We start from the raw sequence: 27,939 nt of genomic DNA on the forward strand, positions 1-27,939 counted from the left end.
TCTGTATTTTAAGCTGTAAAACAAGCAGACATAATAACCATTTGAACTTCCCTGCAGTAAAACCTTATTTCAAGCTGTTTTACCGTTTCTTGGCTGTTTGAAGCGGACCTCAACTCAGAACTTCCTCTCTGCTCTAAAAGATAAGCAACAGCATAATGACCTTACAATAAAACATTTCCTTGTTACAGCTTATACAGAGGTTCTGCAGAGTTACTTCCTCTTATCCTGGGAGCACAGAAAAGGTTAACCTCCTGTGTTTATAAATTGGCTCAGAATAATATGGCAGACAGCTCAAATTACACTAGCTCATTACTCGCCTAAAAGGGATAATTAGATAGGCTGTTCTCTATAAACACACATTCGGTGGATTTCTCTTTCCTTGTCTCTTGTGCTTGAGTTTAGGTCCGCTTTAATGTGTACCAGAGCCGAAAGCTCGGGTACACAAAATCGGATACTTGCCTAAAGAAAGGGAAGCCTCATGATCCTATTGAGGATTCCCTCGCTATTTCTTGGCCCCCTGCTGCTGAGTGCGGCCCCCTGGAAGATTGGCGACAATGCATTGTCGTTAATCCTATCAGGGATGGGCAGCTCCTCTTCCTGGTTCAAGTGCGCGCAATAGCCGACTGAGCTTGCATGCACGGAGCCACGGACTCTGTGCTACTGCACATGCATGGGCGAACCTGCAAGGCCATTGCATGCACATAAACCAGGAAGAGGAGCTGTGTGGCCCCAATGTGAGGGGGGGGGGGGGTGCTTGTTAGAACCGAGGGAAGCCTTATTAGGATCCCAAGGCTTCCCTCTCTAAATGATAAGTCACAGATTTCACTTTTGAAAACAGAACTGAGTTAGACCAAGTTGGTCCACTAGCTTGAAAAGCTCTTTTGCACACAGGTAATCCCCGACTTGCGCACGTCTGACTTACAAACGACCCGCTGATACGAACAGCATGGATTCTGTGGGAACAAGTAAATAAAAAAAAAAATTCAAATTGGACTTAAAAAATGCCAAGAAAAGAAATTATTTTTTAAACTTGTATAAGCATGTACAGGGGGCAGAGATGACACTGGAGGCACAGGGGACAGACGAGGTAAAGTTTTCCAACTTAAGAACAAATTCAGGTTAAGAATGAACTTACAGCCCCATCTCGTTTGTTAACCAAGAACTACCTGTACATAACTTCCTGTACTTGAAAACCGTGAGACTCCTTTCTTTGCTACTAATGTTCTATTTATTATCATAATATTACATACAATTCATTATTTCATAAGTTTATTTTCAGGACAGATTTACTTTAGGAACCATACATTTGCTAATTAAAAAGATCTGGGTAAGTCACAGCAAGCAGGCAGTGTCCTGTGGTCTGTGTATTGTACAGGACATTTTACGGTAATCTGTATGGATAGTGTCATATTGTGTAATTGCTGTACTATTTCCGGTTTTTAGATATCACAGCTGGATGAAGTCAAGGTGAGGACCAGCGCCATAAATGCAGTGTTTGATCTGCTCCTCCTCTTTGGACTGGAAATTCTCAAGCCCACTAACGATTCAGAGATCAATCATGAAAAAGAGGACACAGAAGAAGAGGAGGGGACTGACAAGGCATCTGAAACTGAGAAGCCAGAGTCTTCTGATAAAACTGATGACGAATTTAAAACTGAGACCTCGGCTATGAATTCCATATTGAAGATGTTCTCGGATTTCCTGGACAGTGAGGTACTCGAGCATCAATAATTTTCAGTGTGGCAAATCTGAAAAGCGATGTATTGAAATACCAGAGAACAGAATAATTCAGAAGATGCATTATCAGACCTTACCATGGGAAAATTGCATGTTAAAGTGTTTGGTAGTAGATGTAGTTTGCTAAAATCCTATGCAGATTTTAAATTGGTGGTTTAATCTGTGGTCTCACTTATCACTTTATCTTAAGGGGCCCATACACCAAACATTTTTCCCGCCGAAATACGGCTGTTTCGATCACAGTGATCGAAACGGCCGTGGAATCGCCGCACACACGGCTGACAGAACGAGATTTTTCTCGGGTCGGGAGTGCGTCGATAGCGCATTCGACGACCGACGCAATACAGCGGGTATACATTACCTGCTCCGCCGGCGTGAGTCCCCGCTGTCACCTCCCGGCTGGCATCTTCTCCGCATCACGGCATTCGGCATAACTTCCTGTGTCACTGCAGTGACAGCGGAAGTACAAATACAGGGCGCTCTATTTGAACTTCCGCTGTCACTGGAGTGACAAAGTTATACCGGTGATGCGGAAAGTGATGGGAGAAGATGCCAGCCGGGAGCCGATGCGGAGAAGATGCCGGGACCAGGCGGAGAAGAAGACAGCGGTGGACCAGGGGACTCGCACCAGCCGGAACAGGTAATGTATGCAGGGGGGGCGGCAGCTCCACAGATTGTGATCGGTTGCAGGCTAAAATCGATTCACAATCTGTTTGCAGAAGGTGGCCATACGATCCCTCTCTGATTAGATTCGATCAGAGAGGGATCTATCTTTTGGTCGAATCTGATGGCCACCTTTACACTACTCGATAATAGATTAAATCTCAGTAGAGATCTGCCTCTCATCACCGTATCTACAAGATTTGTACCACCCAATACAACACAATGCTATGGCACATCACTCTCATGCCTTTTCTGTCTACAGCCTTCCTGGGCTTATGGATCTAGCAAAGATTTGCCTTTTTAGACTAATTTTCAACAAAATCTAAACTGTCCATGCCTATAGCGAGATTTCATCTTCTTCCAACTGACATTCTGTAACTATATTTTTTAAGAAAAGCAGTAATCGCTGTTTAGACGGCCAATGTACGATGAAACTCGTGCATTTTGAAAAACCGTCATGACTGATCGAATGGATCATTAAGCGTCCCCTGTGTGCACAGATCTTTAAACAATGTTCTTCATTTAATGATCCTATCATTGGTAATCTTCTTGCGATCTTTAGTTCTTCTCCACATCCCATGGATAAAGATCTTTAGTGTAAGGATCATGGACACTTTGTTCGACAGTTACCAGCGGTTCAGTCTTGCAGTAGTTAGCTTTAGAATAGGTACAAGAGTTTTAAAAAGGAGTTGAATCCTGCTTTAATATTTTAGTTGCTAAAGAAGTTTATATAGCAAGTAGGGTTGTGAAGTCGGAGTCTAGTAGTTGGAGAAATTTTTAGGTACCTGGAGTTGGTGGTTTCATAAACTGAGGAGTCGGATGATTTTTGTACACACTCCATAGCCCTTCAAGGGCTGTGGAGTCGAGGCGCCAGAGCAATTTAAGGTACCTGAAGTCGATGGTTTCATAAACTGAAGAGTTGCAGTTGGATGATTTTTGTACCGACTCCACCAGGGCTGTGGAGCTGGAGTCAGTCGAGTATGAGCCCACCCACCCTTCTAAAACTATAGCAAATGTAGTTCTGTAAGCTTTACAACATCATCTTATTGGTTTGCACACTGTACTATAAATTAGTTTCACATGTTGCTTGAAAATGTCCACTTTTGATTGTTTCAGGTTACAGAAATAAGGACAGAAACTGCAGAAGGCTTAGCTAAGCTTATGTTCTCTGGAAGACTGATTAGTGCCAAGCTCCTGTCACGTCTAGTTCTTCTTTGGTACAATCCAGTGACTGAAGAGGACACAAAACTGCGCCATTGTTTGGGTGTCTTTTTCCCGCTGTTTGCATATTCTTCCCGGTAAGATGTGTGAAGTTTTAAGCTGGCCATACACTGGCCCGATTTGCCGCCGTTTCGACAGCAGATTCGATCACTGGGATTGAATCTGCTGCCAATCGTTCGCGCTACACACCGAATTTCGATCCATTTCGTCCGATCCCGTCGATTGCTCCGTGCGGAAAATTACCGTTGATCGCCCGCGGGTAGGGAGCGCGTCGCTAGCGGCGTTCGAGTGCCCGACGACCGACGCAATAGAGAGGCAATACATTACCTGCTCCGCCGGCGCGACTTCCCCTGCTGTCACCGCTACTTCTTCTCTGCTCTGGTCTCCGGCATGCTTCAGTTCCTCCTACCCGGCAGGAAGTTTAAACAGTAGAGGGCGCTCTAGTGTTTAAACTTCCTGCCGGGCAGGAAGAAGTAAAGCATGCCGGACCTGGAGACCAGAGCGGAGAAGACAGCGGAGACCTGGGGGCTGGAGTCGCGCCGGCGGAGCAGGTAATGTATGCGGGCAGGGGGAGCGGCAGCAGCACAACCACCACAACAGATTGTGAACGGTTTCATGCTGAAATCGGTTCACAATCTGTTTGCAGTAAAGGTAGCCATACGATCCCTCTCTGATCAGATTCGATCAGAGAGGGATCTATCTGTTGGTCGAATCTGATGGCAAATCGACCAGTGTATGGCTACCTTAACACTTGTAGGCTTCAATTCATCAAGCTTTATCGCATTCGGTAATGCTGAAAACAGCTGATTTTACCAAGCACTTAGGAAAATGTCAATTCATCAAGGCTCTTACCGCATGAAAAGCTCAAATTACTGAGCTGTGAGGTTAAATACCAACTTGTGTGGTAAATACCTCAACACAAGTCAGTAAATGTCAATTCATCAATGTTACAGCATTCGGTAACACACAGAATCATGTGCGGTGATTACCTCCAGCTCTCCTCTGTCGGTAACCAGCTTTGAATGCCTTCCCTGTGGATATCCCTCTGACTGATAGCCTCAGAGAGCCAATAGGGACAGTTCTCTCTCCTCTGCAAGCCCCAGTCTCCTCCGTGATAGGAAGCACAGGCTCTGCGGGAGGGTCTTGTTTTTGTACCCCCCAGGCAACGAGCAGAGAGAAAAGGATAATATGTTTTCTTGCCACCTTTCAGCAGTTTCTGCTTGAATTGCAGTGGAGCTAGTGGAAACTAGTGGGAAAAATCACGTAAGCAGGGCATGTGTAATGCTTCTTGGCAGTTCATGTAAGCAGTGGCAATTGAATAAAATGTTAAGACTAATGGAACAGAGTCAGAGCAAGCAGAGACAGTATAACATGCACATCTGAAGGGATGTTGGGGATGCCCCTTTTCTATTGTAATGTCCTCAGTGCATTGAGAACAGTTACCAAACAAGGATTTTGTCAATGGGCTTCGGTAAATTCGGTCACATAGTGTCACAGGGAGGCAAACCCTTATGTAGGTATACACTCCCACAGCTAATAAGCTTATTCAGGAATTAGGGGCTAGATAAAGGAGCTGGCTGACAATTGGCACATGCCAACCAGCATATGGAGGTACATGCCGCTAGAAAGCAGACATAAAAATGACATCTGGAAAGTACCGGTAAAATAATAATTTTATTCCTTAATTTTCACTAGAGAACTTACATTTATCACCTTTAGTCATTGGTATTACATTTTTAAAATCCAGCAAAAGCAGCACTCAGATCCACATATCCTTCTATCTGCATAAAGTATACATCCACCAAGGTCAGGGATCGCCCTATAAGGGAATTGTACTTCACATAGTACCTGATTCTGTCAATACAATGAACACCCAGGTGACCACTGCAAAAAAAACAAAGTTGTGCCTTCACCAGGAAACACAAAAAAAACCTTTGGTAAAGTTGATGTGCACAGAGAGCAATTTTACCATTACACTGATAAGGTTGCAATCATTGTCAGATCAATGTGCATTACCCTAGCAGAACTTGAATTACCGAGGTAATGTAAATACGATAACTACCTTGTCAGTGCAATGGTAAAATTGCTGTTCTGCGCAGATCAAGTTTACCAAAGTTTTGTGCAGATTATCCCCAGGCGCCAATGCAAGAAATTTAGTTCCCTCTGTCCAGTCTGCTTTGGGGAGAACTGAGTGAGCACTGATTTGTGCTCTCCTCCTGGCCGGCCTCCCTACAGGTAGGGATGAGCTTCAGAGTGCTCATCCTGAGATTTTAATGAAACGGGCTATGACAAGAGGGGAGGTTAACGCACCCTTGTCACCACCTCCAGTCGGCTTTGAAGGAAGTAGTATCAGAATAGAGCAGCCTTTCTCAACCTTTTTAGAGTTGAGGAACCCCTACAATTTTGGGGGGATCTCAGGGAACCCTTACATAAAAATTATGAGCCACTTTTTGGAAGTTTTTCTATTCTACCTACAATTATTACATATGATACACCTCTCAGTTAAAACTCGTATTAAAAATTCAGCAATCATCTTCACATATAAATGCCAGAGTCACCTTTCGTGTATGAAAAGTGGCAATTACCCCCACAAATATAATATGCTTCCCCACATACATGAAATCAGGGCAGGATTTGTAGTTTTTAGCACCCAAGGCCCACTGTCTCCCGCCTCCCCTTGGCCAGCAACATCAAAAACCTCCCATAGCATAGCAGCAGTCACTCACTCACCAGCAATAATAGGGAGGTGATGCCAACTGTGATCTAATCTTTTCTAGCAAAGTAAGAGGTGTCAGGGATAAAGGAGGAAACTTACACACCATTGTGAGGGACAAAGTTTGAAGACATAATGAAAATTCATTTCATTATGTCATTGGCACAAATATGCTCAACCTGACAATGAAAGGCAACAACTTTGTACATCTGAACCCAGTAATACTTAATAATAAAAGCATGGAAATCAGCAGAATGTGGCCAGGCTGCCTCTAGGGATCATTCTTCACAAATTACATTAGTAATGCAAACAGGAAAATAAAGTACCTTTCACGAGTTTTTTCAAATCCACCCCTAGCTTTGTGCATTGGATTGATGGAGATAAGGCTGCGAGGAAGAGGAGGAGCGGGGTGCATTGGGCGATTGAGAGACAGCAGGGATTAGGAAGCCATCCCTGGCACTGCTGTAGGCAGTCGAGAAAGTTCCTCTCCAAGATCAGCGCAGTACCCAGCATTGTACAATCGCCATCCCCGAACAGCAGCAGCACAGCGCCACAACTGCTCCAAGCCATGCCCTGAAGTTAAGAGGTATGCAGGGCTGGACAGATAAATAGCCCAATGAGAGGGCTTGGTGATGCGCGGCAGCTTAGATTAATCCGCTAGACGCATCAGTTATAGTAGGACTACTTTATCCATTAAAAAGGAGTAAGAGGGACTATTTTGTCACGCAGAAGTGGCAAAATGCCACGGAACCCCTGAAGGGTTCTCACGGAATCCCGGTTGAGAATGACTGGAATAGAGGAACACGACGTGGGACACAAGGGCAAGAGGCAGCAACATGGGCAATTTAACCACTTTACCGCAGGTGTGAACCGTCTGTTTCATACAAAATTCAGAATGAGCACCTTACGGGTAGCAATGGGGAGAGAGCCCCAGAGTCTGTCTGGATATGTTGCAACTGGGGGTGGGGAGATAAGCCCACTCAGGCAACCAGGGGGACCTCAAGTTTCAGCTACTATTGTAACAGCCTATGCTGCCACCTGTCCTGCCTCACCACCAGGAGCATGAGAGGCTACACAGGATGAGATGCTGGTCCCTGTAACCTCCCACCCACCCTCTCCCAAAACACCCACACAAAGCATGCTGAGCCCTGTAGTTCCCCACCCACTCCAAATACACACATCAAGCAGTCCATTGATTACCTAGCATAGAAAGGCTGCCTATACAAGCTAGATAGGCCATGCTGGGCCCTGCAGTTCCCCACTCTCTCACAACACACACACACACAAAAGCTGCATAAACGGGATAAAACCGGGCATGCTTGGCCCTGTAGTCCCCACCACCCTCTACACACACAGTACACACATCCAAGCAGTCCATTGATTACCTAGCATAGAAAGGCTACCTATACAAGCTAGATAGGCCATGCTGGGCCCTGCAGTTCCCCACTCTCTCACAACACACACACACACACACACAAAAGCTGCATAAACGGGATAAAACCGGGCATGCTGGGCCCTGTAGTCCCCACCACCCTCTACACACACAGTACACACATCCAAGCTGGGCAGTGATTATCTAGCGTATAGAGGCTGCTTACACAGGATAAGATAGGCCATGGGCCCTGTACTTTCCCACCCTCTCGCAAACCAAAACACACACACACCCAGCATAGGGCATGCTGGGCCCTGTAGTCCCCCACTCACTGTCTCACAAAACAAACACACACACGCCAAGCATTGGGCATGCTGGGCCTGTAGTCCCTCACCCACCCTTTCCATACACACAGATCAAGCAGGCTAATAATTCCCTATGCATGTGGTCTCCTCTGGTCGGCAGCAGCAGGGCTGGTATGTGCAGTTCTCCTCTCCTAACTTGCAACATGGGTGGTCTCCTCCCTCCAGGGGCCGGCACTAGGCAGCACTGAGCATGGATGAGATCAGCAGGCCCACACTGTATGCACTTAAATGTAGCAATGCGGAGGTTGCCAGCACGGAGGACAGAGGTAATAAATCGGTACACCTGTCTGTGCTGCACATTTCCTCTTCAATCAGTGCGGGACTTCTTTTAAAATTTTCCTCTCCTCATTGGCTGGCCACAGCAGCACCAGCATTTGGCTAGTGGGCTGCCTGGTGCTGCTGCTATTGGCTGAACTCTCTCCCCTGCTGCACGTGACTCAGCAAGCCGACAGCCGTGACAGATCCTACTTTTTCAGAGTACTGTTCTTCTGACAGAAGGGAGATATGACTTTGAGGGAGGGGGGCCCGCTGCGGACCCCCATATTGCCTCTGGCTACATACACTGGGCCCCCCTCTGGCTAAGGGCCCCATAACAGTCGCCATGGTTGCTATGGTGATTCCTACGCCACTGGACCTGAATATGAAATTTTAAAAAAAGATAATTTTCACTTACTGTCGGCTTCTGCCAGCCCCCTGCAGCCGACTTGTGCCCGTGAGGTTACCAAACGATCCTCCATTCCCCTGCCGCGGCTCACTTTCACTTCAGGAAGTCGCTGTCCACTGCGCCTGCATCTTCTGGAGCATCCTGCGCAGTAGAGATTTTCTAATACTGCACCTGCGCAGGACGCTCCTGGCCACGCCAGTGCATTGGAGGGTGTGCAGTAAGCGTCAATTTACAAGTCGTCGTGGACGAAAGTGAGCTGCAGCGGTGGAACTGAGGATCATTCGGAAACAGCATGGGCGTAGGACTGCTGCAGGGGGCTGGCAGAAGCACCAGGTAAGAGATCTTATTTATTTATTTTCATCTTCAGGTATGCTTTAAAGGATACTTTAGCCCAAACGAAAATTTGAAAACGGGACAGCAGGCACGTTTAGTGGGCTCTCCTCCTGCCCACCGCTCCCCTGTTCTCCTGCGCCATGGGTGTCCACAGAAAATGTATGCGGGGCAAATTGTGTGGTGAACTGAAAAATGGGCGTGACATGGTCCAGGATGTGGGTGTGGTCATGAGTGGAGCCAAATTTACATGAATTTAGCATTAGATTAGGACTATATGGTAGGGATTAGATTGTGAGCCCCTCCGACACAGGTGCTCCTCAGTTTGCCCCCCTAGTGACAGGTGCCCCCCAGTTTTAGGTAGTGACAGGGACCACTAACCCCCCCCCCCCCCCCCAGTAATAGGTGCGCCCCCCCCAGTGACAGACCCCCACCCCCCCTCATTGTCAGTCACCCCCCTCAGCCATTTCCTCTGCCTATCATATAATGGACAGAGTGCCAGCAGCCAATGTCAGACCTCCGATCAGCCGGCGACCAGTGTGAAGCGAGTGCATGGTACCCCCTTGGACACCGCGCTGCATTTACGGAAGTGACGTCACTTCCACATAACGGCGGCTGATCGGAGGTCTGACGCTGGCTGCTGGCACTCTGCCTATTACATGTTAGGTGGAGGGGGGGGGGGGGCACATCCGCCCCATTTTGCACCTTTGTGCGGACGCCCATGGCCAGCGCCCTCTGTTACTGTGTACCGCCCTCCAAAGCTACTTCCTGGTTGGAAGGGTCAGTGAAGACTGCGCAGGCGCTACCCAACCTCGCTAATATAGTGATCTTAATTTTAACTTTCTAAGCACATTTTTATGCAGATTTATTTCATTAGTATTCTCCGTACTAATGAGCAGTAGGTGGCAGTGTGCATGAATTCCAAGATGACCTCTCCCGGCTCTCTTGTGAATACACCAATAAATACAAAGTATGAAGAGGACAGGTGTTCTATCACGGAAATCCTTTTTTAATTGCCAAGAGTATTTTTAGGTTAGAACCACTTCAGATGTGCAATAGAAAATGTACTTTCCATACCAGCATGCAGCATTCATGAAAAAAATATTTAATTAGCATTAAAATAGCCGTTTGTAATCCTCTATCTTCTTCTAACGGAACATGAAGAACAAATCAGGAGTGCTTTGAAGAAGCTTTCCTGCCCACTCTTCAGACCCTCTTCAACGCACCGGCCTCCTCTCCACTGGCAGACGTGGACGTCTCCAATGTTGCAGAACTGCTCGTTGATCTCACAAGGCCAAGTGGATTAAAGCCACAAAAGAACGTTTTTCCAGACTATCAGGTAATTATATACAAATGTATGCTGTAATTGTTTGACACATTCCGGCTGCTCTGAAGCCTTAAAGGAAATCTATTAAGTATTATTAAGTATTCATTTTGACACTGTTCGCTTTTTCTATTTAAAGAAAATTTGTCACAAGACCTTGGAATTAGGAATGGAGCAGATAACACCTAAAAATGGCTACTTCCGATTAAAACCGTTTCACAATGATTTCTTTTCACTAATAGATATATACAGTATAATCTCACTATAGTTAACTCTGGTATAGTAAACATTCAGGAATAGTAAACTACCTCTCGAGGTCCCAGGCCAATCTCCATTATAAGTCTATGGGAGCAACGCCTGGTATAGAAAACCCGGATATAACAAAACTTCTGTTATAGTAAACATGGTTTTTGGCCCCTACGTGACGTTGACTCTGGATATAGAAAAAAAAGTGGGCGGTGCATGCGTCATGCATCAGTGCATGGTCTGCTGTTCTCTTCGGGCTAGTGCTTGCAAGGCACATGCTGCAAGTCTCGACCGCAGAGGTATCGGAGCCACTCACAGAAATCGAGTGGCTACATCTATCTGGAGATGGCTGCAATTTGTAAGGAGCCCTGGATACTGTACCAATATGACCAGCCTGGCTATGCAGCCCTAAGGTCTACTTAACCTTGTAATCCACCAATTGTGCAAACACTTGTACCGTACCTCCAGTGGGAGGACAGAGTTGCTCATTAGCAGCAGAGAATGTGCCAGGGCATGCTGGGCCACTTGTAGGACAATTTCTGATATAGTGAACCTCTCTTCTTGGTCCCTTGGAGTTTACTATGAGATTATACTGTAGTGAGGGAAAATCATGAGCTTCTCTTTTGCTGAATGAAGCCGCTCCTTTTATAGCAATCCTTTAGCGGGTTGCTGAAATTCTGGTGGTAACGCTGCATATCATGGCATGGGACAGCTTATAGATACTTGACCCGGACTAGATTTTCTAGAGAGTGTAAAAGTTTGAAGAATAGGGAGGTGAGGATTGATGATCAGTAGAATTTCCGCAGCAGAGTGATGGAGACTGAGTCCAGAGTTAACAATTTTGCTAAAAAGTGTAAAAATAGGAAAGCTTAAAGAGATCAAGAAAATCGCACACAACCAGCTTCAAGATTCTTGTGTATTACATAAACAACTGCAGACAATAACCTGAACTTTTCAATGAGAAACAGCTTGCTGGTCCATCTGAAAGAGTTTGGCTATCTTGGGCTTTTGTATCGGAGATGGCTCAAAGAAGCTTTGCTACCAGATGCAGCAATCCACACTGTGTAGTCAGACCTTTTGGGGGGGGGGGGGGGGGGGGAAGGGGGGGGCAGAGATGCAGTCGTGAAAGAAGCTACAGAAGAAGTTCAGATAAGTATACCGACATCTTGTTTTATCCAGACTTTTCTTTTTCCCTGTTTTTGGGTAGGGCAGCACACACTAGCACTGTCTGCTTTTTAGTAGCACATCCATTTTAGACTGTCGGGTAAATGGTTCAGAGTGGCACACCTTCCAATCAAGTTAGGTGCATAACCAGGGTGCTGAGCAACACCCATTTTTGTCTGTCTGCACTCTACTGAAGAAGGCAGCCCTCCGTGGCCCCGAACAATTGGCAATATTGTGTTAACGCAGGCATTGAAGAATTAAGGCCCTTTTCTACTAGAAGCTTTGCTATGCGGCTACATAGCCGCATGGCACTGCGGGTGTCCTGAACCCAATGCGCGGCAATGGAACCATTTGCATTGTGTGCGGAGCGATCCGAGAATCTGCAGCATGCTGCAGATTTTTGCGCGGCCGCATCTGCCCGCTGTCCTCTCCATACACGTCTGTATCTGGAGATACGTGAGTGATGCGAGAGCCAGCAGAAGCCATGTGGCTAGGTAGCCGCACTCGCATCACTTGTTAGTGGAAAAGGGCCCTTAAACTTCTCAGAAACTTGGTTTGCTAACCTACTTTGGACTTCGATCAGTGTTAGTCTGGTACGCGTTGCTGAAAAGCGGACAGAAGCACGTTAGTGTGCTCTGTAATGCTGAGCTAAAGAGAATGGAAAGAGTGAATCATTAAATGCAGGCCCACTTTGCATCTCCCATAAAAAGTTCGCAATGAGGCACCAAGATTTTTATTTTGGCATTTAGCCTACCGTTTCCACCACACGCCACATTTTGCTTTGTTGTAAACATTGCTAAGTCATGTGGTCTCTTGCTTGTGAATAGACCTTCCATTCCTTGTGACCATTGGGGTGGTGTGAGGCACACACCCTTCTATGGAGATCCTAAAGTGTTGCCAGGTAGCAATGTGCAAAAGCTGTTAATTATGAAAATGACAGCTCTACTAGAACTGGAAATGCTAAGGGTCTAATAGGCATGGTGGCATAGTGGATAACACTGGTTTATATCCCAGTTAGGGCAATAACTGCATATATTTTGTATCCTCCAGCACTTTGGTTTCCTCCCACACCCTCTAGAGTATTATGTAAAAATAAGATTGTGAGCCCCTTACAGTGGTGAGAGGGCTATATTCTCTCTGTAAAGTGCTGTGGAATATGTCAGTACTATATAAATACGAAGGGCTCTTTCACATCAGACAACGTGTGCAGGAGCCGTTCTCCTGCACGCGTTATATGCCCAGCGGCATGTCGTCTGGATTCTGCAGTGCGACGCAATTCAGCGGCGGTAGCTATTCACCCGACGGGAAAACGCCGGCTCCGGCAATTAAAGGCTCCCGGGTGCGTCGAACCGCAACGTACCGAAACGCAGCGTCAGGTGTGAAAGAAAAATGGACTCTCATTTTACCTTGGTTTACGCAAAGTTTCAACTTTGCATTACACCGCAGAAAAACGGGCTCTAGTGTGAAAGAGCCCTAAATCTTTCACAGACCCACAAGTGGTGCAACTTTAAAAGGACAGAAGAGGGAACCAGAGTTCAGTCTCCTGAATTTGAGTGACATTTAACTCCTGCGTGGAGATTCTATTTGAATGCAACTTGAGTACTTTAAAAGCAAGAAAGAATTGCACACTTTCTGTACATCTACTTGTTGTGTACCTTTATGTGTTTATCTGGGATACTTGGTATGTGCCTATATATCATACAACCACCCCTATCCTTCCACAACCAGAATCATTCAGCAAGGGTGTGTCTGCCTAGGATGGACACGGTCTCAAGATGTAATGCCTAGTACACACCATGAGATTTTCAGGCAGATTTCCTGCCAGATTGATTGCTTTCAACATGTCCGATCTGATTTTGTTCGATTTTCTGTTCACTTCTACACAATCGATTGGAAAATCGATCAAAATCAGATCAGCCGTGTTGAAAATCGATCTGGCAGGAAATCTGCCTAAAAACCTCATCGTGTGTACTAGGCATTACATTGCCAATCTGGGGTAGCAACTGAACCAGCTCTGAGACGTGAAGAAGCAGTACAGCATTAGCTCCTATTTAATCCCCAGCCTTTTTTGCACGTAGGTTGAGCCCTCATCTTGTGGAATTACCATGATGTGCTTGCGCAGATACGCTAGACTGGTGTGTTTCTGTTGTGGTTATAGGCCCAAGGCATTGGTAGTTAGGGGTAGGGTCCGCAGCACCTGCGGGGGGGGGGGGGGGGGCTCTGGGGCCCGCTCAGGGCCGTTTTGGGGGCAGGAGGGGTCGCAGCGTGAGAGCATGCCCCCCCCCCCCACACACACACACACCTCGGGCTCTCCCCTCAGAGCGCTCCCCTCCTGCAGTTATCAGTGGCGGCGGGCAGGGACACATACCTCCATGTGTTCCACACGCCGGAGGTTCTGCTCTCTAAGTGTCTGACGCTACTTCCTGTTTAAACAGGAAGTAGCGTGAGGAACTTAGAGATCAGACCTCCGCGGTGGATGGAGGTATGTGTTCCTGCCGCCGACACTGATAATTGCAGGAGGGGAGCACACTGAGGGGAGAGCCGAGGTGTGTGTGGGGGGGGGTGCCCCCCTTCCACGCCGTGTACAGGGGGGGGGGGGGGGTCACAACTGTTAAAATGCTTATTTTTCATTTCTCGTTTTACTTTTTTTTGGTGTAATAATCTGCATGTTTTCCATCTTTTATGCATGTTTTTTATTTTTTTTTTCAGTTTTTCGTACCATCATTGTGCAAGATTTCTGTTATTGGCTTGTGAGGCATTTTTAGTAGTGGGAGTGAGGCCTTGGTACAGATTGAAGTGAATCTTTTACCGGGAGAACCTCAGTCACAAATCCTTATCTTCTATTGGTACTTTTTTTTTTCTCTTTTAGATTTCCACAATACACGACCGCATGGCCCTAAAAATATGCAATGAAATAATTCAAGATCCTACGTGTCCAGATGTTCGTTTATATGCAAAATGTCTGAGCTCTCTTGAGCTGTCTAAAGAGTGTGGGAGAGAACTGCTACCCATCCTGGACATTGCTCTTGAGGTAAGGTGGGAGGGGCTTATAGAGTCTGTCTGCATCGTATTTACTGCTGTTGTAAAGGTTGTTCCTCTAACAGAATATGGTAACTATGGAAGCTGTTAGTTTTTACCTAGCTTGACAGGTTTCTCCATTTATTGGAACAAAAGACCTCGTCTTAGGTCTGTGCTTGTATTTTGACACATTTTTCATGTCCTAATTGTTTATGACAACCAGACAATAACATTTAATTGTCCTAGAAACCATTTTTCTCACTTTGGAAACCTGACCTGATTTCAGCAGAAATGTAATCAGATGTATTATTGTATAATATGCACCTCGCTGTTTCCATTATCCTTCAGCAGTAGGGGTTATGTGGTGCCAGTGGCTATGGACAGAGTTAACTGTAACGAATGCCTGTTAGCAGATGTACTCTCGATTTTTGTCCCTTTTTTTTAATTAGTGACTACCATCTGCATCTGATTGTGACAGGTAATTGTATCTGAGAGCTTCCCAAATCCGGGGGAGAAAAGCGCATCGTTTGACCCAAACACATCATGTCTGTCTTTAGTCACCTGTGATGCGCAGACACAATTTGCCCACCTAGACAGTATTATTTTATCTCAAAACGCAGTCTGAAAAAGACAGCTGCAAATTTAATGAATACTTCTAGTTTTCTATATGTAAAGTGGTTTGGGAAGTGATAAATTGAATATATGTAAAATTAGTGAAATACATACTGCCGTTTTAGCCCCTCCACACAATTACCTTTTATTGCCATTTGAGATGGCTAGTTCTTTGCATTGCAGGGCCTTTAAAGAGAACCCGAGGTGGTATATGATAATCCTAATAGGACCCAGAGGCATGTCATGTGCACAGTGACATGCCTTTGGGTCATTGTACCGCCGCTGCCAGCCCCCCCCCCCCCCCCCCCTCCTTTGCCGCACTGCACCCCCTTAAAAGATCACCAGGGTATCAACAATCTGCTTGTTGCTAGCTGGCTTTATTTATGAGGCTGTCAGCCTCGTAGCATCTCCGCCTGGATTCCACGCTCCCCCGCCGCTCCTCACCTCTGTTAGCTTCCACTAATAGGAAGCCAAGCCGCAACCCAGACGGAGATGCTACGAGGCTGACTTACAGCCTCACATAAATAAAGCCAGCTAGCGACAAGCAGATTGTCGCTAGGCTAGTGATTTTTTTTTTAAGGGGGTGCAGCGCTTCGCAGGGGGGGGGGGGGGGGGGCTGGCAGCAGCGGTACAATGACCCAGAGATATGTCATTGTGCACACGACATGCCTCTGGGTCCTATTAGGATTATCATATGCCACCTCGGGCTCTCTAAGGATATATTGAGATAGGAAAAAATTGGCAGCACTCCTAATCAGACTGCAACTGAAATGAAACCAACAGAGGTGTGCAGCGCCCCCCCAGGGACCTAAATACACACCTTGAATACTAATCGGATGCAAAACTATGCACTAAACCCGAATCTAGATAAATTGAATGCAAACTGATACATATGGATCCAGTTAGCAGCCTCAGGTTCATACTATGGGCTTGATTCACAAAAGGGTGCTAACTTAGTTAGCACGCCTAAAAGCCCCTTAGCACGCCTAAAGCCCTTTAGGACATGCTAAGTTAGTGCGTGCAAAGTTTAGCGGTGCGAGCGAAACATCCCACCTGGTGTGCCTGAAATGTTGCATTTCAGGCACACCCCGTGCGCTGGTTTTATCGCACCTGGTGTGACTGTTTCATCGCACCCGGTGCTATGTTTCGTGCGCACTGCGTAGCGCTAGACTTTGCGCTCGATCAACAAAAGCTTTAGGCGTGCTAAGCACCCTAGTTAGCGCCCTAGTTAGAACACCCAAAGCTTTTAGGCGTGCTAACTCAGTTAGCACCCTTTTGTGAATCAAGCTCTGTTTGCACATCTATGCAGCTGGTCCACTCGGGTGCAGTCTGTATTTAGAAGCACTAGCAATATCTCCTGTTGTACAAAGATGTAAGTCTACTTATGGCTAGCTGCATCCATGTGTATCAGTTTGCATTCAATGTATCTAGATTAGGGTTTAGTGCATAGTTTTGCATCTGATTTGTATTCAAGGTGTGTATTTAAGTCCCTGGGGGGCGCTGCACACCTCTGTTGGTTTAATTTCAGTTGCAGCCTGATTAGGAGCGCTGCCAATTTTTCCCTGTTCTTTAGAAAACGTGTAGACCATTTGACTAGCAGGTTTATATAATTTGTTTTAATTGTTAGCTAGTGGGTTAAGTCTCTCTCCTTGAGGGCACGTCTTCACCGTGGAATAGTCTAGTAACAACCTGTACGCAAACTTTTGGAAGCTTGCGTCCTCCATTTACTGCATCTGTTTTGAATGCAAGTTGTGTAATCTGCCCGTGTTTTGAGCTCTGCACATTATGCAGCTGGTCAACTCTGATGCAGCCTGCATTTGGAAGCCCTGCCAATATCTCCTGTTTTATGATATATTGATTTCATAATTCCGGCACCTGATACACTAAGGCCCAAATGTAAAATCCATTTGCCACAAAAAGCTTTTTATCACAATTCTGTATTGATCTTTGTGTTAGCCTAACCAAACATTGAAAATCACCATGAACACTATCAACTGTGAAGCATCATGGTGGCCACATCTTTGGCACATGCTTCCTGACAATAGGCTCTGAAAGTTTTTTAAGTGCAGAGTGAATGCTAGGATAATGTGGAAGAGAACCTTACACAGCCCTCCAAACCGCAGGTGGTCTTAGATTCTTAGACAATATTTTGGTGTGGCACAAAGGAGAGGATCGGGAGGCTACAGGGTCTGAATGAAGCCTCATGTAAGTATAATAGAACTTGTCCATTCTCCCCTCCATCCCCCCCCCCCCACCCCCCCCATATCTCAGGTACACTTTAATTGTAGCCACGCTATGCAGCCACTGTACTGTGTGGTAGTGAGCCAATACAGGGAAATTTGTCCTGCAGGTTGAGCTTTGGGCGTTTGTTTGATATTGAAGGCCACAGTGCGTACATCATAGCTCTTCTGCTTCCCTCATTTTTTCTTTTTGCCCAGTGATCGGTAGAGGTGTCCTTTCTAGTCAGCCCTGGATATCAGCAGTGTGATCCCTGCAGCTTTCTCCCATCCTGTGCCTGACCACTTCCAGCTCTTTCAGTTTGTACTTTATGACCTTCTTGTATTTTGTAGGAAGTAACCGATAAAGTGTGCGAAAGGGCGATAGAAAAGGTCAAGATGCAATTAAATAACAGCAAAAATCCAAAGGAGGATCGCTCAGTCTCAAAGGAAGTCACAGGTGCAGCGACCGAGCAAGAAAATGTGGAAGGTAAGATTTGTGTCAAGTAGTATTTATTGCTGTTCTCATGGTATAGCTGTATTAGTTATATATTTATATAATCACCATATTCCTTGGTGCTTTACAGTTGCATAGAATTGCATGATACAGGCAGGGAGTTCAGGTTAGGGATTTTCCAATGTATTTGATACAGAAAAATACAGTGCACAGGGACAACGCGTTTCTCGGCGTAAGCCGCTTCCTCGGGTCAAAAACGTGCCGGCCCTGAGTAGGGAGGAATGTCTCGGGCCGGCACGTATTTGACCTGAGGAAGTGGCTTACGCCGAGAAACGCGTTGTCACTGTGCACTCTATTTTTCTGTATAAAATAAATTGGAAAATCTTTTTTTTTTTTTTTTTTTTTTTTTACTAACCTGAACTCCCTGTGAGTAGTTCTATTCTATAGAATTTTTAATCCCGTCACCAACCTTTGGGGCGCCTCCTGTATTTGTCTAGTTTATACTTTATACCCTACTTTGTAGGGTTTCGCTTCGCAATCTTTGCAAATCGAATTTTTTTTGGAGCAGCGACCTCAATCTCTTGGAGAAAGACCGAGTGGGGAAGGTTATTCGCTACAGGCTCATACGAGTGGTTGCCTCAGGAAGCAACCTATCTTTGGGAGTATATGCTTGCTATAACATATATTAACCACACCAGAGCGGGCTCCCGGTGTCCGAGTGTCTTTTTTGTTTCTTCAGTACAAATGATACCGACAGGTAATACAGAGAGTGCATTTACATTGTAGAAAGTACATAGCAGAGAGGGCGAGACAAGTTACAACAATTCTGAGACACATTTGGAAGGGGTGGTGTTAGGTGGAGGGGGTGATAGAAGAGGTGAAGGGAGTTGGTAGATAAAGTGCCCTGATTGGAAAGGGAAGAATGAGATGAGGCTGGATCATGAGAAGGTGATACTCCCTAGGTCAAATTATAGGCTTGCCTCAAGAGGTAAGTTTTGAGGTTGTTGTAAGATCATAAAGGATTGTTGAAAAGGAAGCTTGTAAGAAGTCTTGTGTGGTTGTGACTAGTGGTTTAAGTGCGCTTACATTTTACTTAAGTTTTACAAAGTTAAGTTTTTTAAGGTGCCGATGCATCTATTGACTTGGCGACTGATGAATCCATGCTTTTCGATATTGCCTCTGAATCGGATGAAAATTGGTGCTGCCAAGTGTATGCCCGATCAACGATGCAATCATTTTCGTACTGAACATGTCTGTTGGATATGCTACAAGATGTTGGGCCATTGTGGTCAATCGGGTGAGCGGCAGCAACGGCGAGCAATATCAGGGACTAGTGACATACCACCCAACGCTGTCCCCCATAATATTCAATGTGCCCCCCCCCCCCCCCCCCCTGGTGCCCGGTGCTGCCTGTGTCTGCCGCTTGCTCTGTTCTGTCCATGGGCAGGTAATGTATACAGCACTGGGCACCGAGGGAGGACATTGGGGCGTGACAGCGTCGGGCTGGCGAGGCGCACAAGGCTGATTCCGGATCGATTTCAGCATGAAATTGGTAGGGAGTCTGCCTGGGCAGCCAACAGATCTCTCTCATCTGATTCGATTAGAGAGAGATTTGTCTCTTGGTCGGATTTGCTCATACATCGCTATATCTATGGCTACCATTATGGTCCTAGACTCCTTGCGTATTTAGATGCCTATCTGGGAAAGCTAGTATTATGAAGCTTTAACCTCTTGAGTGCTAATCCCCCCTAGTGACCAGGCCATTTTTAGTAAAAATAGGCCACTGCAGCTTTACGGCCAAGCTGCAGGGCCACCAACAGAGCTTTCTGTTGGTGGGGTCTGATTGCTCCCCCATGTTTATTTTTTTTGTACAAATATTTTGGTTTTTTTTTTTATAAAAATGAGTGTTACTTTAAATGTTATCCCTCCCTTCCTCCAGCCGGCCAATCATGGCGATTGGCTGTCATAGGCTTCTGCCTATGAGAGCTGATCGCTCTCCAGTGTCCCAGGGGGGACAGCCATGTCACACGGCTGTCTCCAGTACAGCGCTGCTGCCGATCGCAGCGCTGTACATGTAAATAGACGGTGGTCACGCCGTCTAACAGTCTCCCAAGCAGCTATTGTCGCTCGGAGACTGAAGGCGGGGCAGAGCTCCGCCTCCCAGCTAATACATCCATCGCGTGTGACGCGGTCGGCAGGAGGTTAATTGGGGCCGTTTCCCTTTGTATGCAAGGACACCAGTATCCTAATGTAAATCATGACAAAAAGGTGGTCATAGATTACTTATCTTTTCTGTTCCATCGACCATTCAATTCAATCATTTTATTGGATTGGGGGACAATCTATTTGTGTTCCGTTCTGCTCAATCGCTGAAAATTGGCCGATATCTAGTCGAATTGACCAATCTGGAATGGAAAATCGAGTAATGTGTCCCCTTTAGTGCAATCCAATTTAGACCCATTCGCAGACATCTGGCCTGCTGTATTTTTTTTTTTCAGCATTTGTGCTTGTATTTAAAATAAAAAATAGAAGCACAAGAAAATTGCACAGCACCTTGCTATTTTTATTGAGACCCCGTGTAATTCCCTGTTAAAATAACACATGTGGGAAACAGCTTGATGAAAGTTGCAAAAATATTGTGATCGCCGTACATTTGCAATCACAGCTGTACATCCTTTTGTAAGGTATGATTTTTACAGTTTTGTCATTGCCTCTTGTTGAAAATAAAAACAAAAAAAATGCTTTTCCCCCTTGATATGAGCAGTCCCCTGAATTTAAGATGGTGGATGGCAGCTCGCACATGATGTGCATGTGTAGGAATCTCTAGCATCCCACATGTCCTGGCAATCACTGCAGTGTAAATAAAGCAGTCGTGGGATGCTGGAATGACTGTTCACGGTGGTTACTCGTGATTCAAATAAGCTTTAATTACAGCAGCTGAGCGGCGGGGGAATGAAAGGGTTATTTACCCACAAATCCGCATCCTCTCCGCGCTCCATATAGGTCCATGCGTCCAATTATTAGCTTTGCAAGCCTCGCTGCCGTCACTTCCTCCTTCCGGCTTGGAGGAGGAAGTGAGTGCAGCAAGGCTTGGAACGTCATTAATGGGATGCATGGATCTATATGGAGCGTGGAGAGGATGTGGATTTATGGTGGAAATAACCCTTTCATTCCCCGCCGCTCAGCTGCTGTAATTAAAGCTCATTTAAATCACGAGTAACCACCGTGGTTACTCGTGATTAATCCATGATGAGCATCCCTGCTTACCGCAATGCTAATGCTATGGGACGCTCATAGTGCAACGTTAGCGTCGCATTGGAATGTGTAGCGCTATGGCAACTCACTGCTGGTATACTTTTCATTGCCAGTATGCTTTACTGTACCTACTGTAAGTCATGGTAACGCAGCGTTAATGTGCGTTACAGCCTTTTTTTTGCGTTGTAATGCTGCGTTGTGACTTTAACGTCGGATTACAACGCAACGCCCCACTGTGAATAAGCCCTAATGGCCCATTTCCTTTCCGTGCAAATCCGCATTAGTACTGAATGAAAAGGAATAGTTTACATTGAATGCGTCTTTTGTAGTCTGATCTGAATTAAAAAATTTTTTTTAAAAATCTGTTAGCTTGCTGCAGATTTTCACACTACGCATCAGTTTCCCATGTAATGATTGTCAAGTACTCTACAAGCATGCAAGAATTTGCATATGGAAAATGCATGTGAAGAGTAATATGCTTGTGGAAACGGGCCCTAATACAACTCCCTTGTTTATGTAGAAACCTCTTTTTTTCAGCATGACTAGATGGCTTTTATATTGGAATCAAGTAATTTGTAATAGTAAGTGGAATGCACACCTAACAGTTCAGTGGTGGGATGTGCCACGGCTGCCCGAAACACCAATCGAGAAGTATCAAATCCACAGAAGAAGCCGGCACCATCCGTTTGATGGCGAATTAAATAAAAGAGCATGATCACAGACGGTCACAGAAATACGAAATATGGGCAGCACGGTGGCGTAGTGGTTAGCGCTCTTGCCTTGCAGCGCTGGATCCCTGGTTCGAGTCCCAGCCAGGTCAACATCTGCAAGGAGTTTGTATGTTCTCCCAGTGTCTGCGTGGGTTTCCTCCGGGCACTCCGGTTTCCTCACACATCCCAAAAACATACAAATAGGTTAATTGGCTCCCCCCTAAATTGGCTCTAGACTGCAACACATACACTACACAATATAGACATAGAACTATGGTAGGGATTAGATTGTGAGCTCCTCTGAGGGACAGTTAGTGACAAGACTATATATACTCTGTACAGCGCTGCGGAAGATGTCGGCGCTATATAAATACTAAATAATAATACGACTTTCGGGAGCCTGGACTCGCTGCTTTCTGAAGTTGTGGAAGTCTAATTGGCTTCAAACACATTTGCAGCTTTTATCAGACCATAAGTTTTAAAGGGATACTGTAGGGTGGTCGGGGGAAAATGAGTTGAACTTATCCGGGGCTTCTAATGGCCCCCCGCAGACATCCTGTGCTCGTGTCCTCGCTCCCACTGACGTCACCAGGAGTGTATAGCACAAGCCCAGTATGGTCTGTATCAGCGGGAGCAAGGACACAGCAATGCAGGCGCAGTGGTTTTCAGACTTTAAAGTCTGAAATTCCAGAAGTGAACCGGAGGCGAGGCCGGAGCATCGGTGAGTGGCTGCGCGGGCACAGGATGCCTGCGGGGGACCTTTAGAAGCCTCAGGTAAGTTCAACTCAATTTCCCCTGAACCCCCACTACACCACTTAAGGACTGCGGTGTTAATTCCCCCCTAGTGACGAGGCCATTTTTACTTAATTGGCCCACTGCAGCTTTAAGGCAAAGCTGCAGGGCCACACAACACAGCACACAAGTGCTGTCCCCAGTACAGCACGGCTGCAGATCACAGCGCTGTACAATGTAATTAGACGGCGAAACCGCCGTCTAGCAGTCTCCCGAGCGGCCATTGCCACCCAAGCAGGAGATGCGCAATCTCCTGCTAGCCCCATAGAGAGCCATTCACGCCAATGGGCGTGGAGCGGTCCTGGGGCTGCCGCACTGCTCACGCCAATTGGAGTGGAGCAGTCGGCAACAGGTTAATCAGTCATAGGTTGCATGTTACTAGCTGGCTGCTTCTGTGGATTTTGCACATTGAAAGCATCATGTCACAATAGGGCTTATACCTAAGATCATGCACTCACTTGTGTTGACCAGAGTCAGCATTTTGAGTGAATTTATTTTCCTGCTACTCCATAAATGCCAGCATCCCTGCAGAACTGAGATAACAGAATGCACTACATATGTATCAATGTTAAGTGTTGGAACATTTTACCGATCAGCTTTTGACCAATGTTTTTCTATTTATTGTTGCAGCAAAACAGAATGATGAAAACGATGATGTTTTTGAAGAACAAGATCCAGACTCCTCAAAGTTACCAAAGTCGGTCAAAGGAAAACCCACCAAAGGTATTAAAATGAGGGCACAGTTTTTTAGTCCAGTGTTCTGACTGATCTGGTTGCCCATGGTAACACTTTAATATTTTATTACTGCAGGTCGCAAAAAAGCCGCTTCTGTATCTACCCGGAAGAAGAGCAGCAGGGTTGCCCAGGAGGAGGGAGCTGATGGGTATGTCCTAATCCTCTACATGGCTACTTACCATAATGTCCACTTATTGTATCCAGAGGGGGCTGAATTCATGTATCTGATAAACATCGCTACTGTATCAAATAGGGTAGTTACATTTTGCACATGTGAAAGGCAGAGAGCTCGACAACTTCATTTTAATCTCCTTCTGTCCCTTAGCAACACCATTCCATTTTTGAGAACTGTTTGAAGGATTACAGCATCTCATAAGTGCAGTTATCAAACATCACACAGGCACCACCGGATCTTCTCTCTAAAAACATACAGGGTGCATTTCTTTGTGTTCTGTGCAAGAGTTCAAGTCCACGGTTTAAATGAACACAAAGCCAAACTGCTTCCTATGCAGTGGCGCCACCTAGTAGCAAGAAGGCGCAATGGCCCTAGATGTAATTAAAACAATTCTTGGCTTATCATGCATTATTGATGCATTCTGACACATTCAGAATAGGTGGCACCAGTTGACCTCTTACAATCCACAAGCATTGGCGTCCCTGAAGGTACAATAGTGAAGTGTTACTGCACCCAACACTTTTTTTTTTTTTGTCCCCAAAATTCAACTTATATGCGAGTACCGTATATACTATAGTATAGTAGTCGTATAAGCCAAGTTTGTGGGACCAAAAAATGAGTCCCAAAGTGGGGGTTTCGGCTTATACTCGAGTGCCCCCACTTTGGGACTAAAAATTTGCCTTCCTAATCCCATAGGGGAAAGGAGTAGATAAGTGCACATATCTTACAGTATATTTTAAATAAAGCAGCACAAGAAAGCCCTATAATATATTACACAGTAGAATCCCTTTATAGTAAATTCCAATGGACTGTAAAAATTAGTCTACTATATCAGAAATTGTCATACCCAGGCACATAAAGTATACTATAGTACTGTATTTTAATTCAGTCCATAATTGGGTGTTTTGGGGAATGATGATGGGAAATATTTTAGTTTTCAGTGCTTCAGCAAGTGAGCACACAGTGACTAAGCTAGATCACAATGCCCAGTGCTCAATATGCAGGGATTTGCATGTAATAATCGTACAACAGGAAGCATAGGTCTCCCCAGTTAATGCAGGTACTGTAATTATAGTGTGATCTTCTGTTCTCATATCTGTGCAGCCTGGATGATCATGTAGCTTTGCGGTCATGCGCAAGCAAGTCACAGATCATAAACAATTGTTCGAAACTGAGGCACCAGATAAGGATAAAATAGTTAAAAACGGTTTTAAAAAGGGGGAGGTAGTAGTGGTCTTACCTCCCACAAGTAGACACATAATCAGTTATTCACTGAAAAATATCTATATTTAAATAGACTCCAGAGTAATAGCAACGCATTTCACGGGTAATATCCCGCTTCATCAGGCAGTATATATGGAGCTTGTAGAGATTCAGACCAGATATGAGCGCCTCCGGAGGCGCTTATACCTGGTCTGGATCTTTATAAGCTCCATATACTGCCTGATGAAGCGGGATATTACCCGTGAAACGTGTTTCTATTACTCTAGAGTCTTTGAATAAAGATATTTTCCATTGAATAAGTGGTCGTGTGTCTCCTTGTGGGAGGTAAGACCACCATTACCTCCTCTTTTTAAAACTGTTTTTAACTATTTTATCCTTATCTGGTGCCTTCGTTTTGAACAATTGTTTGTTTTGAGTGTTCACCCTTGGTGGAGGAATGTTGTTATATTTTCTTCTACTGCTACGGAGAACGACATTTTTAACCCGAGTGGGGTTGGGATTAATCTCCCCACCTGCCTACTGAGTGGTTACCAGAGGTGACCCACCTTTGTGAGTATATTCTCATATATTTACTCTTTTGACCAATTGGCTTGGCATACTGCACTATTGGGGCTCTCAATCTGCTTTTATTTTTCAAGTCCGATCATAGGCAATTCCCTCAGTAAACAGGCAGCAGCTTACACAGGAAGCCTAGGTTTCACCGGCTGGTGCTTTTGAGGTAATTCACACAGGCCCAGATTAGAAGGGTGCAGATAGCGAGAAGGCTACAAATGGCTGCCAGCCCACCCACAGACCATGGCTCATAGGTCTCTGAATGACGCATGCGCCTATAGCTGGAGACAGAATACCGCATGGCCGAAAAAAACAGGTTTACTATAACTGAAGTTCTATTATATCTGGGTTTACTATACCAGGAGTTACTCCCATATACTTATGGTGCTTGGCCGGGACCTGGACACTTTGATATAGTAAAACTATTTACTATAACAAGATTATACTGTATAGATAATGAGAATCAATAGTTGCATTTATCCAGACAAAAGTAAATTCCTAATCATTAAAACCCAAATCTAAGAATTTAAAACATGAAAAAAAGTGACACTGTTGCTTTTAACTGCTTCTGGACCAGCACGGTTAAAATATGTCATGCATGTGGCTGCGCGGCTCTGACAGAACATACATTCCACAATCGTCACTACTCTGTCCCTGCCGCAACCCACTCACCCTGCCGACAATATGACTGCAGAGCCACGTGAGCCGGTCAGGAGCCAATTTCATTGTATATTGTATATACAGTATATTGTAGCTATAACCTCACTGAAGTTCATCTGTTATGCAGCTATGTTTGTTTTTATGTCCATATCCATTTTCTTAACATGTATATTTGTTTGATGTACAGGGATAAGGCTGAAGAGGCACAACCTCCCGTGGTCAGTACAAGGCCATCCAGAAGAGCAAAAAGCGTAGCCATGGAAAAGACCAAAATGAATCTCTCCAAACTTCTCAATGAAGAAGCCAACACATCTTAAAAGCATTGTGTGTGTGTGATATAAAGCATAAAAGAATTAACCTATTTCTGGAAAGCAAATGTATATAAGCCAATAATAAAATGACCTCCATTGTTTGTTGTTTTATTATTTGCCTATGCAGAGTTTATAGTTTATCCACCCAGCTGCAGATCTCATTTATTTCTGGGCAACCCCAAGTGGCTTAGTCTGTGTGATTTCTGTCTACTACAGCAACATTCTTATGCATTTATGTACAGTCCTGGCCAAAAGTTTGAGAATGACACGAGTACTGTTTTTTTTACAGTTGGCTGCTTCAGTGTTTTTAGATCTTCTTGTCAGTAGTTTCTGTGGTGAATTGAAGTATAACAAGCATTTTATAAGTTTCAAAAAAGCCTCTTGACGACTACATTAAAGAGAACCCGAGGTGGGGTTCTGACAATGCTATCCGCATACAGAGGCTGGGTCTGCATATACTGCCCAGCCTCTGTTGATATCCAGATCCCCCCCTGCGCTCTGCTATACCCCATAAATCACAGCCGCGCTGTGCGGGCTGTGTTTACCTCTGTAGTGTCAATCTTGCAGCTCCTCCTGCATAGCTTCGGTCCCCGCCTGCGTCCTTTCCCTCCAATCAGCGGGGAGGGAAGGGACATGGGCGGGACCGGAGCTATGCAGGAGGCGGGGGGTGCCGAGACTGACAGTACATAGGTAAACACAGCCCGCTGCGCGTCGACAGCGCGGTTGTGATTTATGGGGGATAGCAGAGCTCAAGGGGGATCTGGATAGCAACAGAGGCTGGGCAGTATATGCAGACCCAGCCTCTGCATGTGGCTAGCATTGTCAGAACCCCACATCGGGTTCTCTTTAAGTTTATGCAGAGTCAATTTTTGCAATTAGCCCTTCCTTTTCAAGACCTCTACAACTCTCCCTGCAAAGGTGGAAAATGCCTGGAAGTTTTCTCTTTATTTAGTTTACACAATTCACTGAAATCAAAACATGGACGGTACAATATATTGCTTCCAGGCCATGGACCAACAATTTCAATGTTTTTATTATTGTTAAAAAAACATAAGTTGTTACCCCCGGACACTTTATTATTTGGCCTTATGGCACACTGCTCTATCATGCTGGAAAGGCATTTTGTTCTTGGATGGTTAAAGGAAGTTGCTGTCAGAGGATGTTTTAGTACCATACTCTATTCATGGCTGTGTTCTTGGGAAAAATTGTGAGTGAGCCCGCTCCCTTGAATGAGATACAGCCCCACACATGAATGGTCTCAAAATGCTTTACTGTTGGCATGAGACAGATGGATGGTAGTTCTCACCTTTTTTTTCTTCTCAATCATTTTGCCAGATTCTTCACATTTTGGGAAAGGGGTTTCATCAGAGAAAATGACATTGCCCTAGTCACCAGCTATACAATCACTGTACTTAGTGGATGA

General features: G+C 45.4%; 1 protein-coding gene across 1 annotated transcript in view; it reads left to right on the forward strand.

The window, feature by feature from the left end:
• The window catches only part of NCAPG (non-SMC condensin I complex subunit G), an 86,277-nt gene extending 59,660 nt beyond the window's left edge, over positions 1 to 26,617 (forward strand). The window contains exons 14-21 of the mRNA XM_068277881.1: positions 1,444 to 1,713; positions 3,517 to 3,698; positions 10,230 to 10,404; positions 14,669 to 14,830; positions 18,000 to 18,135; positions 23,490 to 23,582; positions 23,670 to 23,742; positions 26,393 to 26,617. Of these exons, the coding sequence (XP_068133982.1) occupies positions 1,444 to 1,713; positions 3,517 to 3,698; positions 10,230 to 10,404; positions 14,669 to 14,830; positions 18,000 to 18,135; positions 23,490 to 23,582; positions 23,670 to 23,742; positions 26,393 to 26,522 (1,221 nt within the window). The 3' untranslated portion in view covers positions 26,523 to 26,617. The remainder of the gene's footprint in view (positions 1 to 1,443; positions 1,714 to 3,516; positions 3,699 to 10,229; positions 10,405 to 14,668; positions 14,831 to 17,999; positions 18,136 to 23,489; positions 23,583 to 23,669; positions 23,743 to 26,392) is intronic.
• The last annotated feature ends 1,322 nt before the right edge of the window (positions 26,618 to 27,939 follow it).

The sequence above is a fragment of the Hyperolius riggenbachi genome, chromosome 1 (genome assembly GCF_040937935.1).
Source record: "Hyperolius riggenbachi isolate aHypRig1 chromosome 1, aHypRig1.pri, whole genome shotgun sequence".
Lineage (NCBI taxonomy): Eukaryota > Metazoa > Chordata > Amphibia > Anura > Hyperoliidae > Hyperolius > Hyperolius riggenbachi.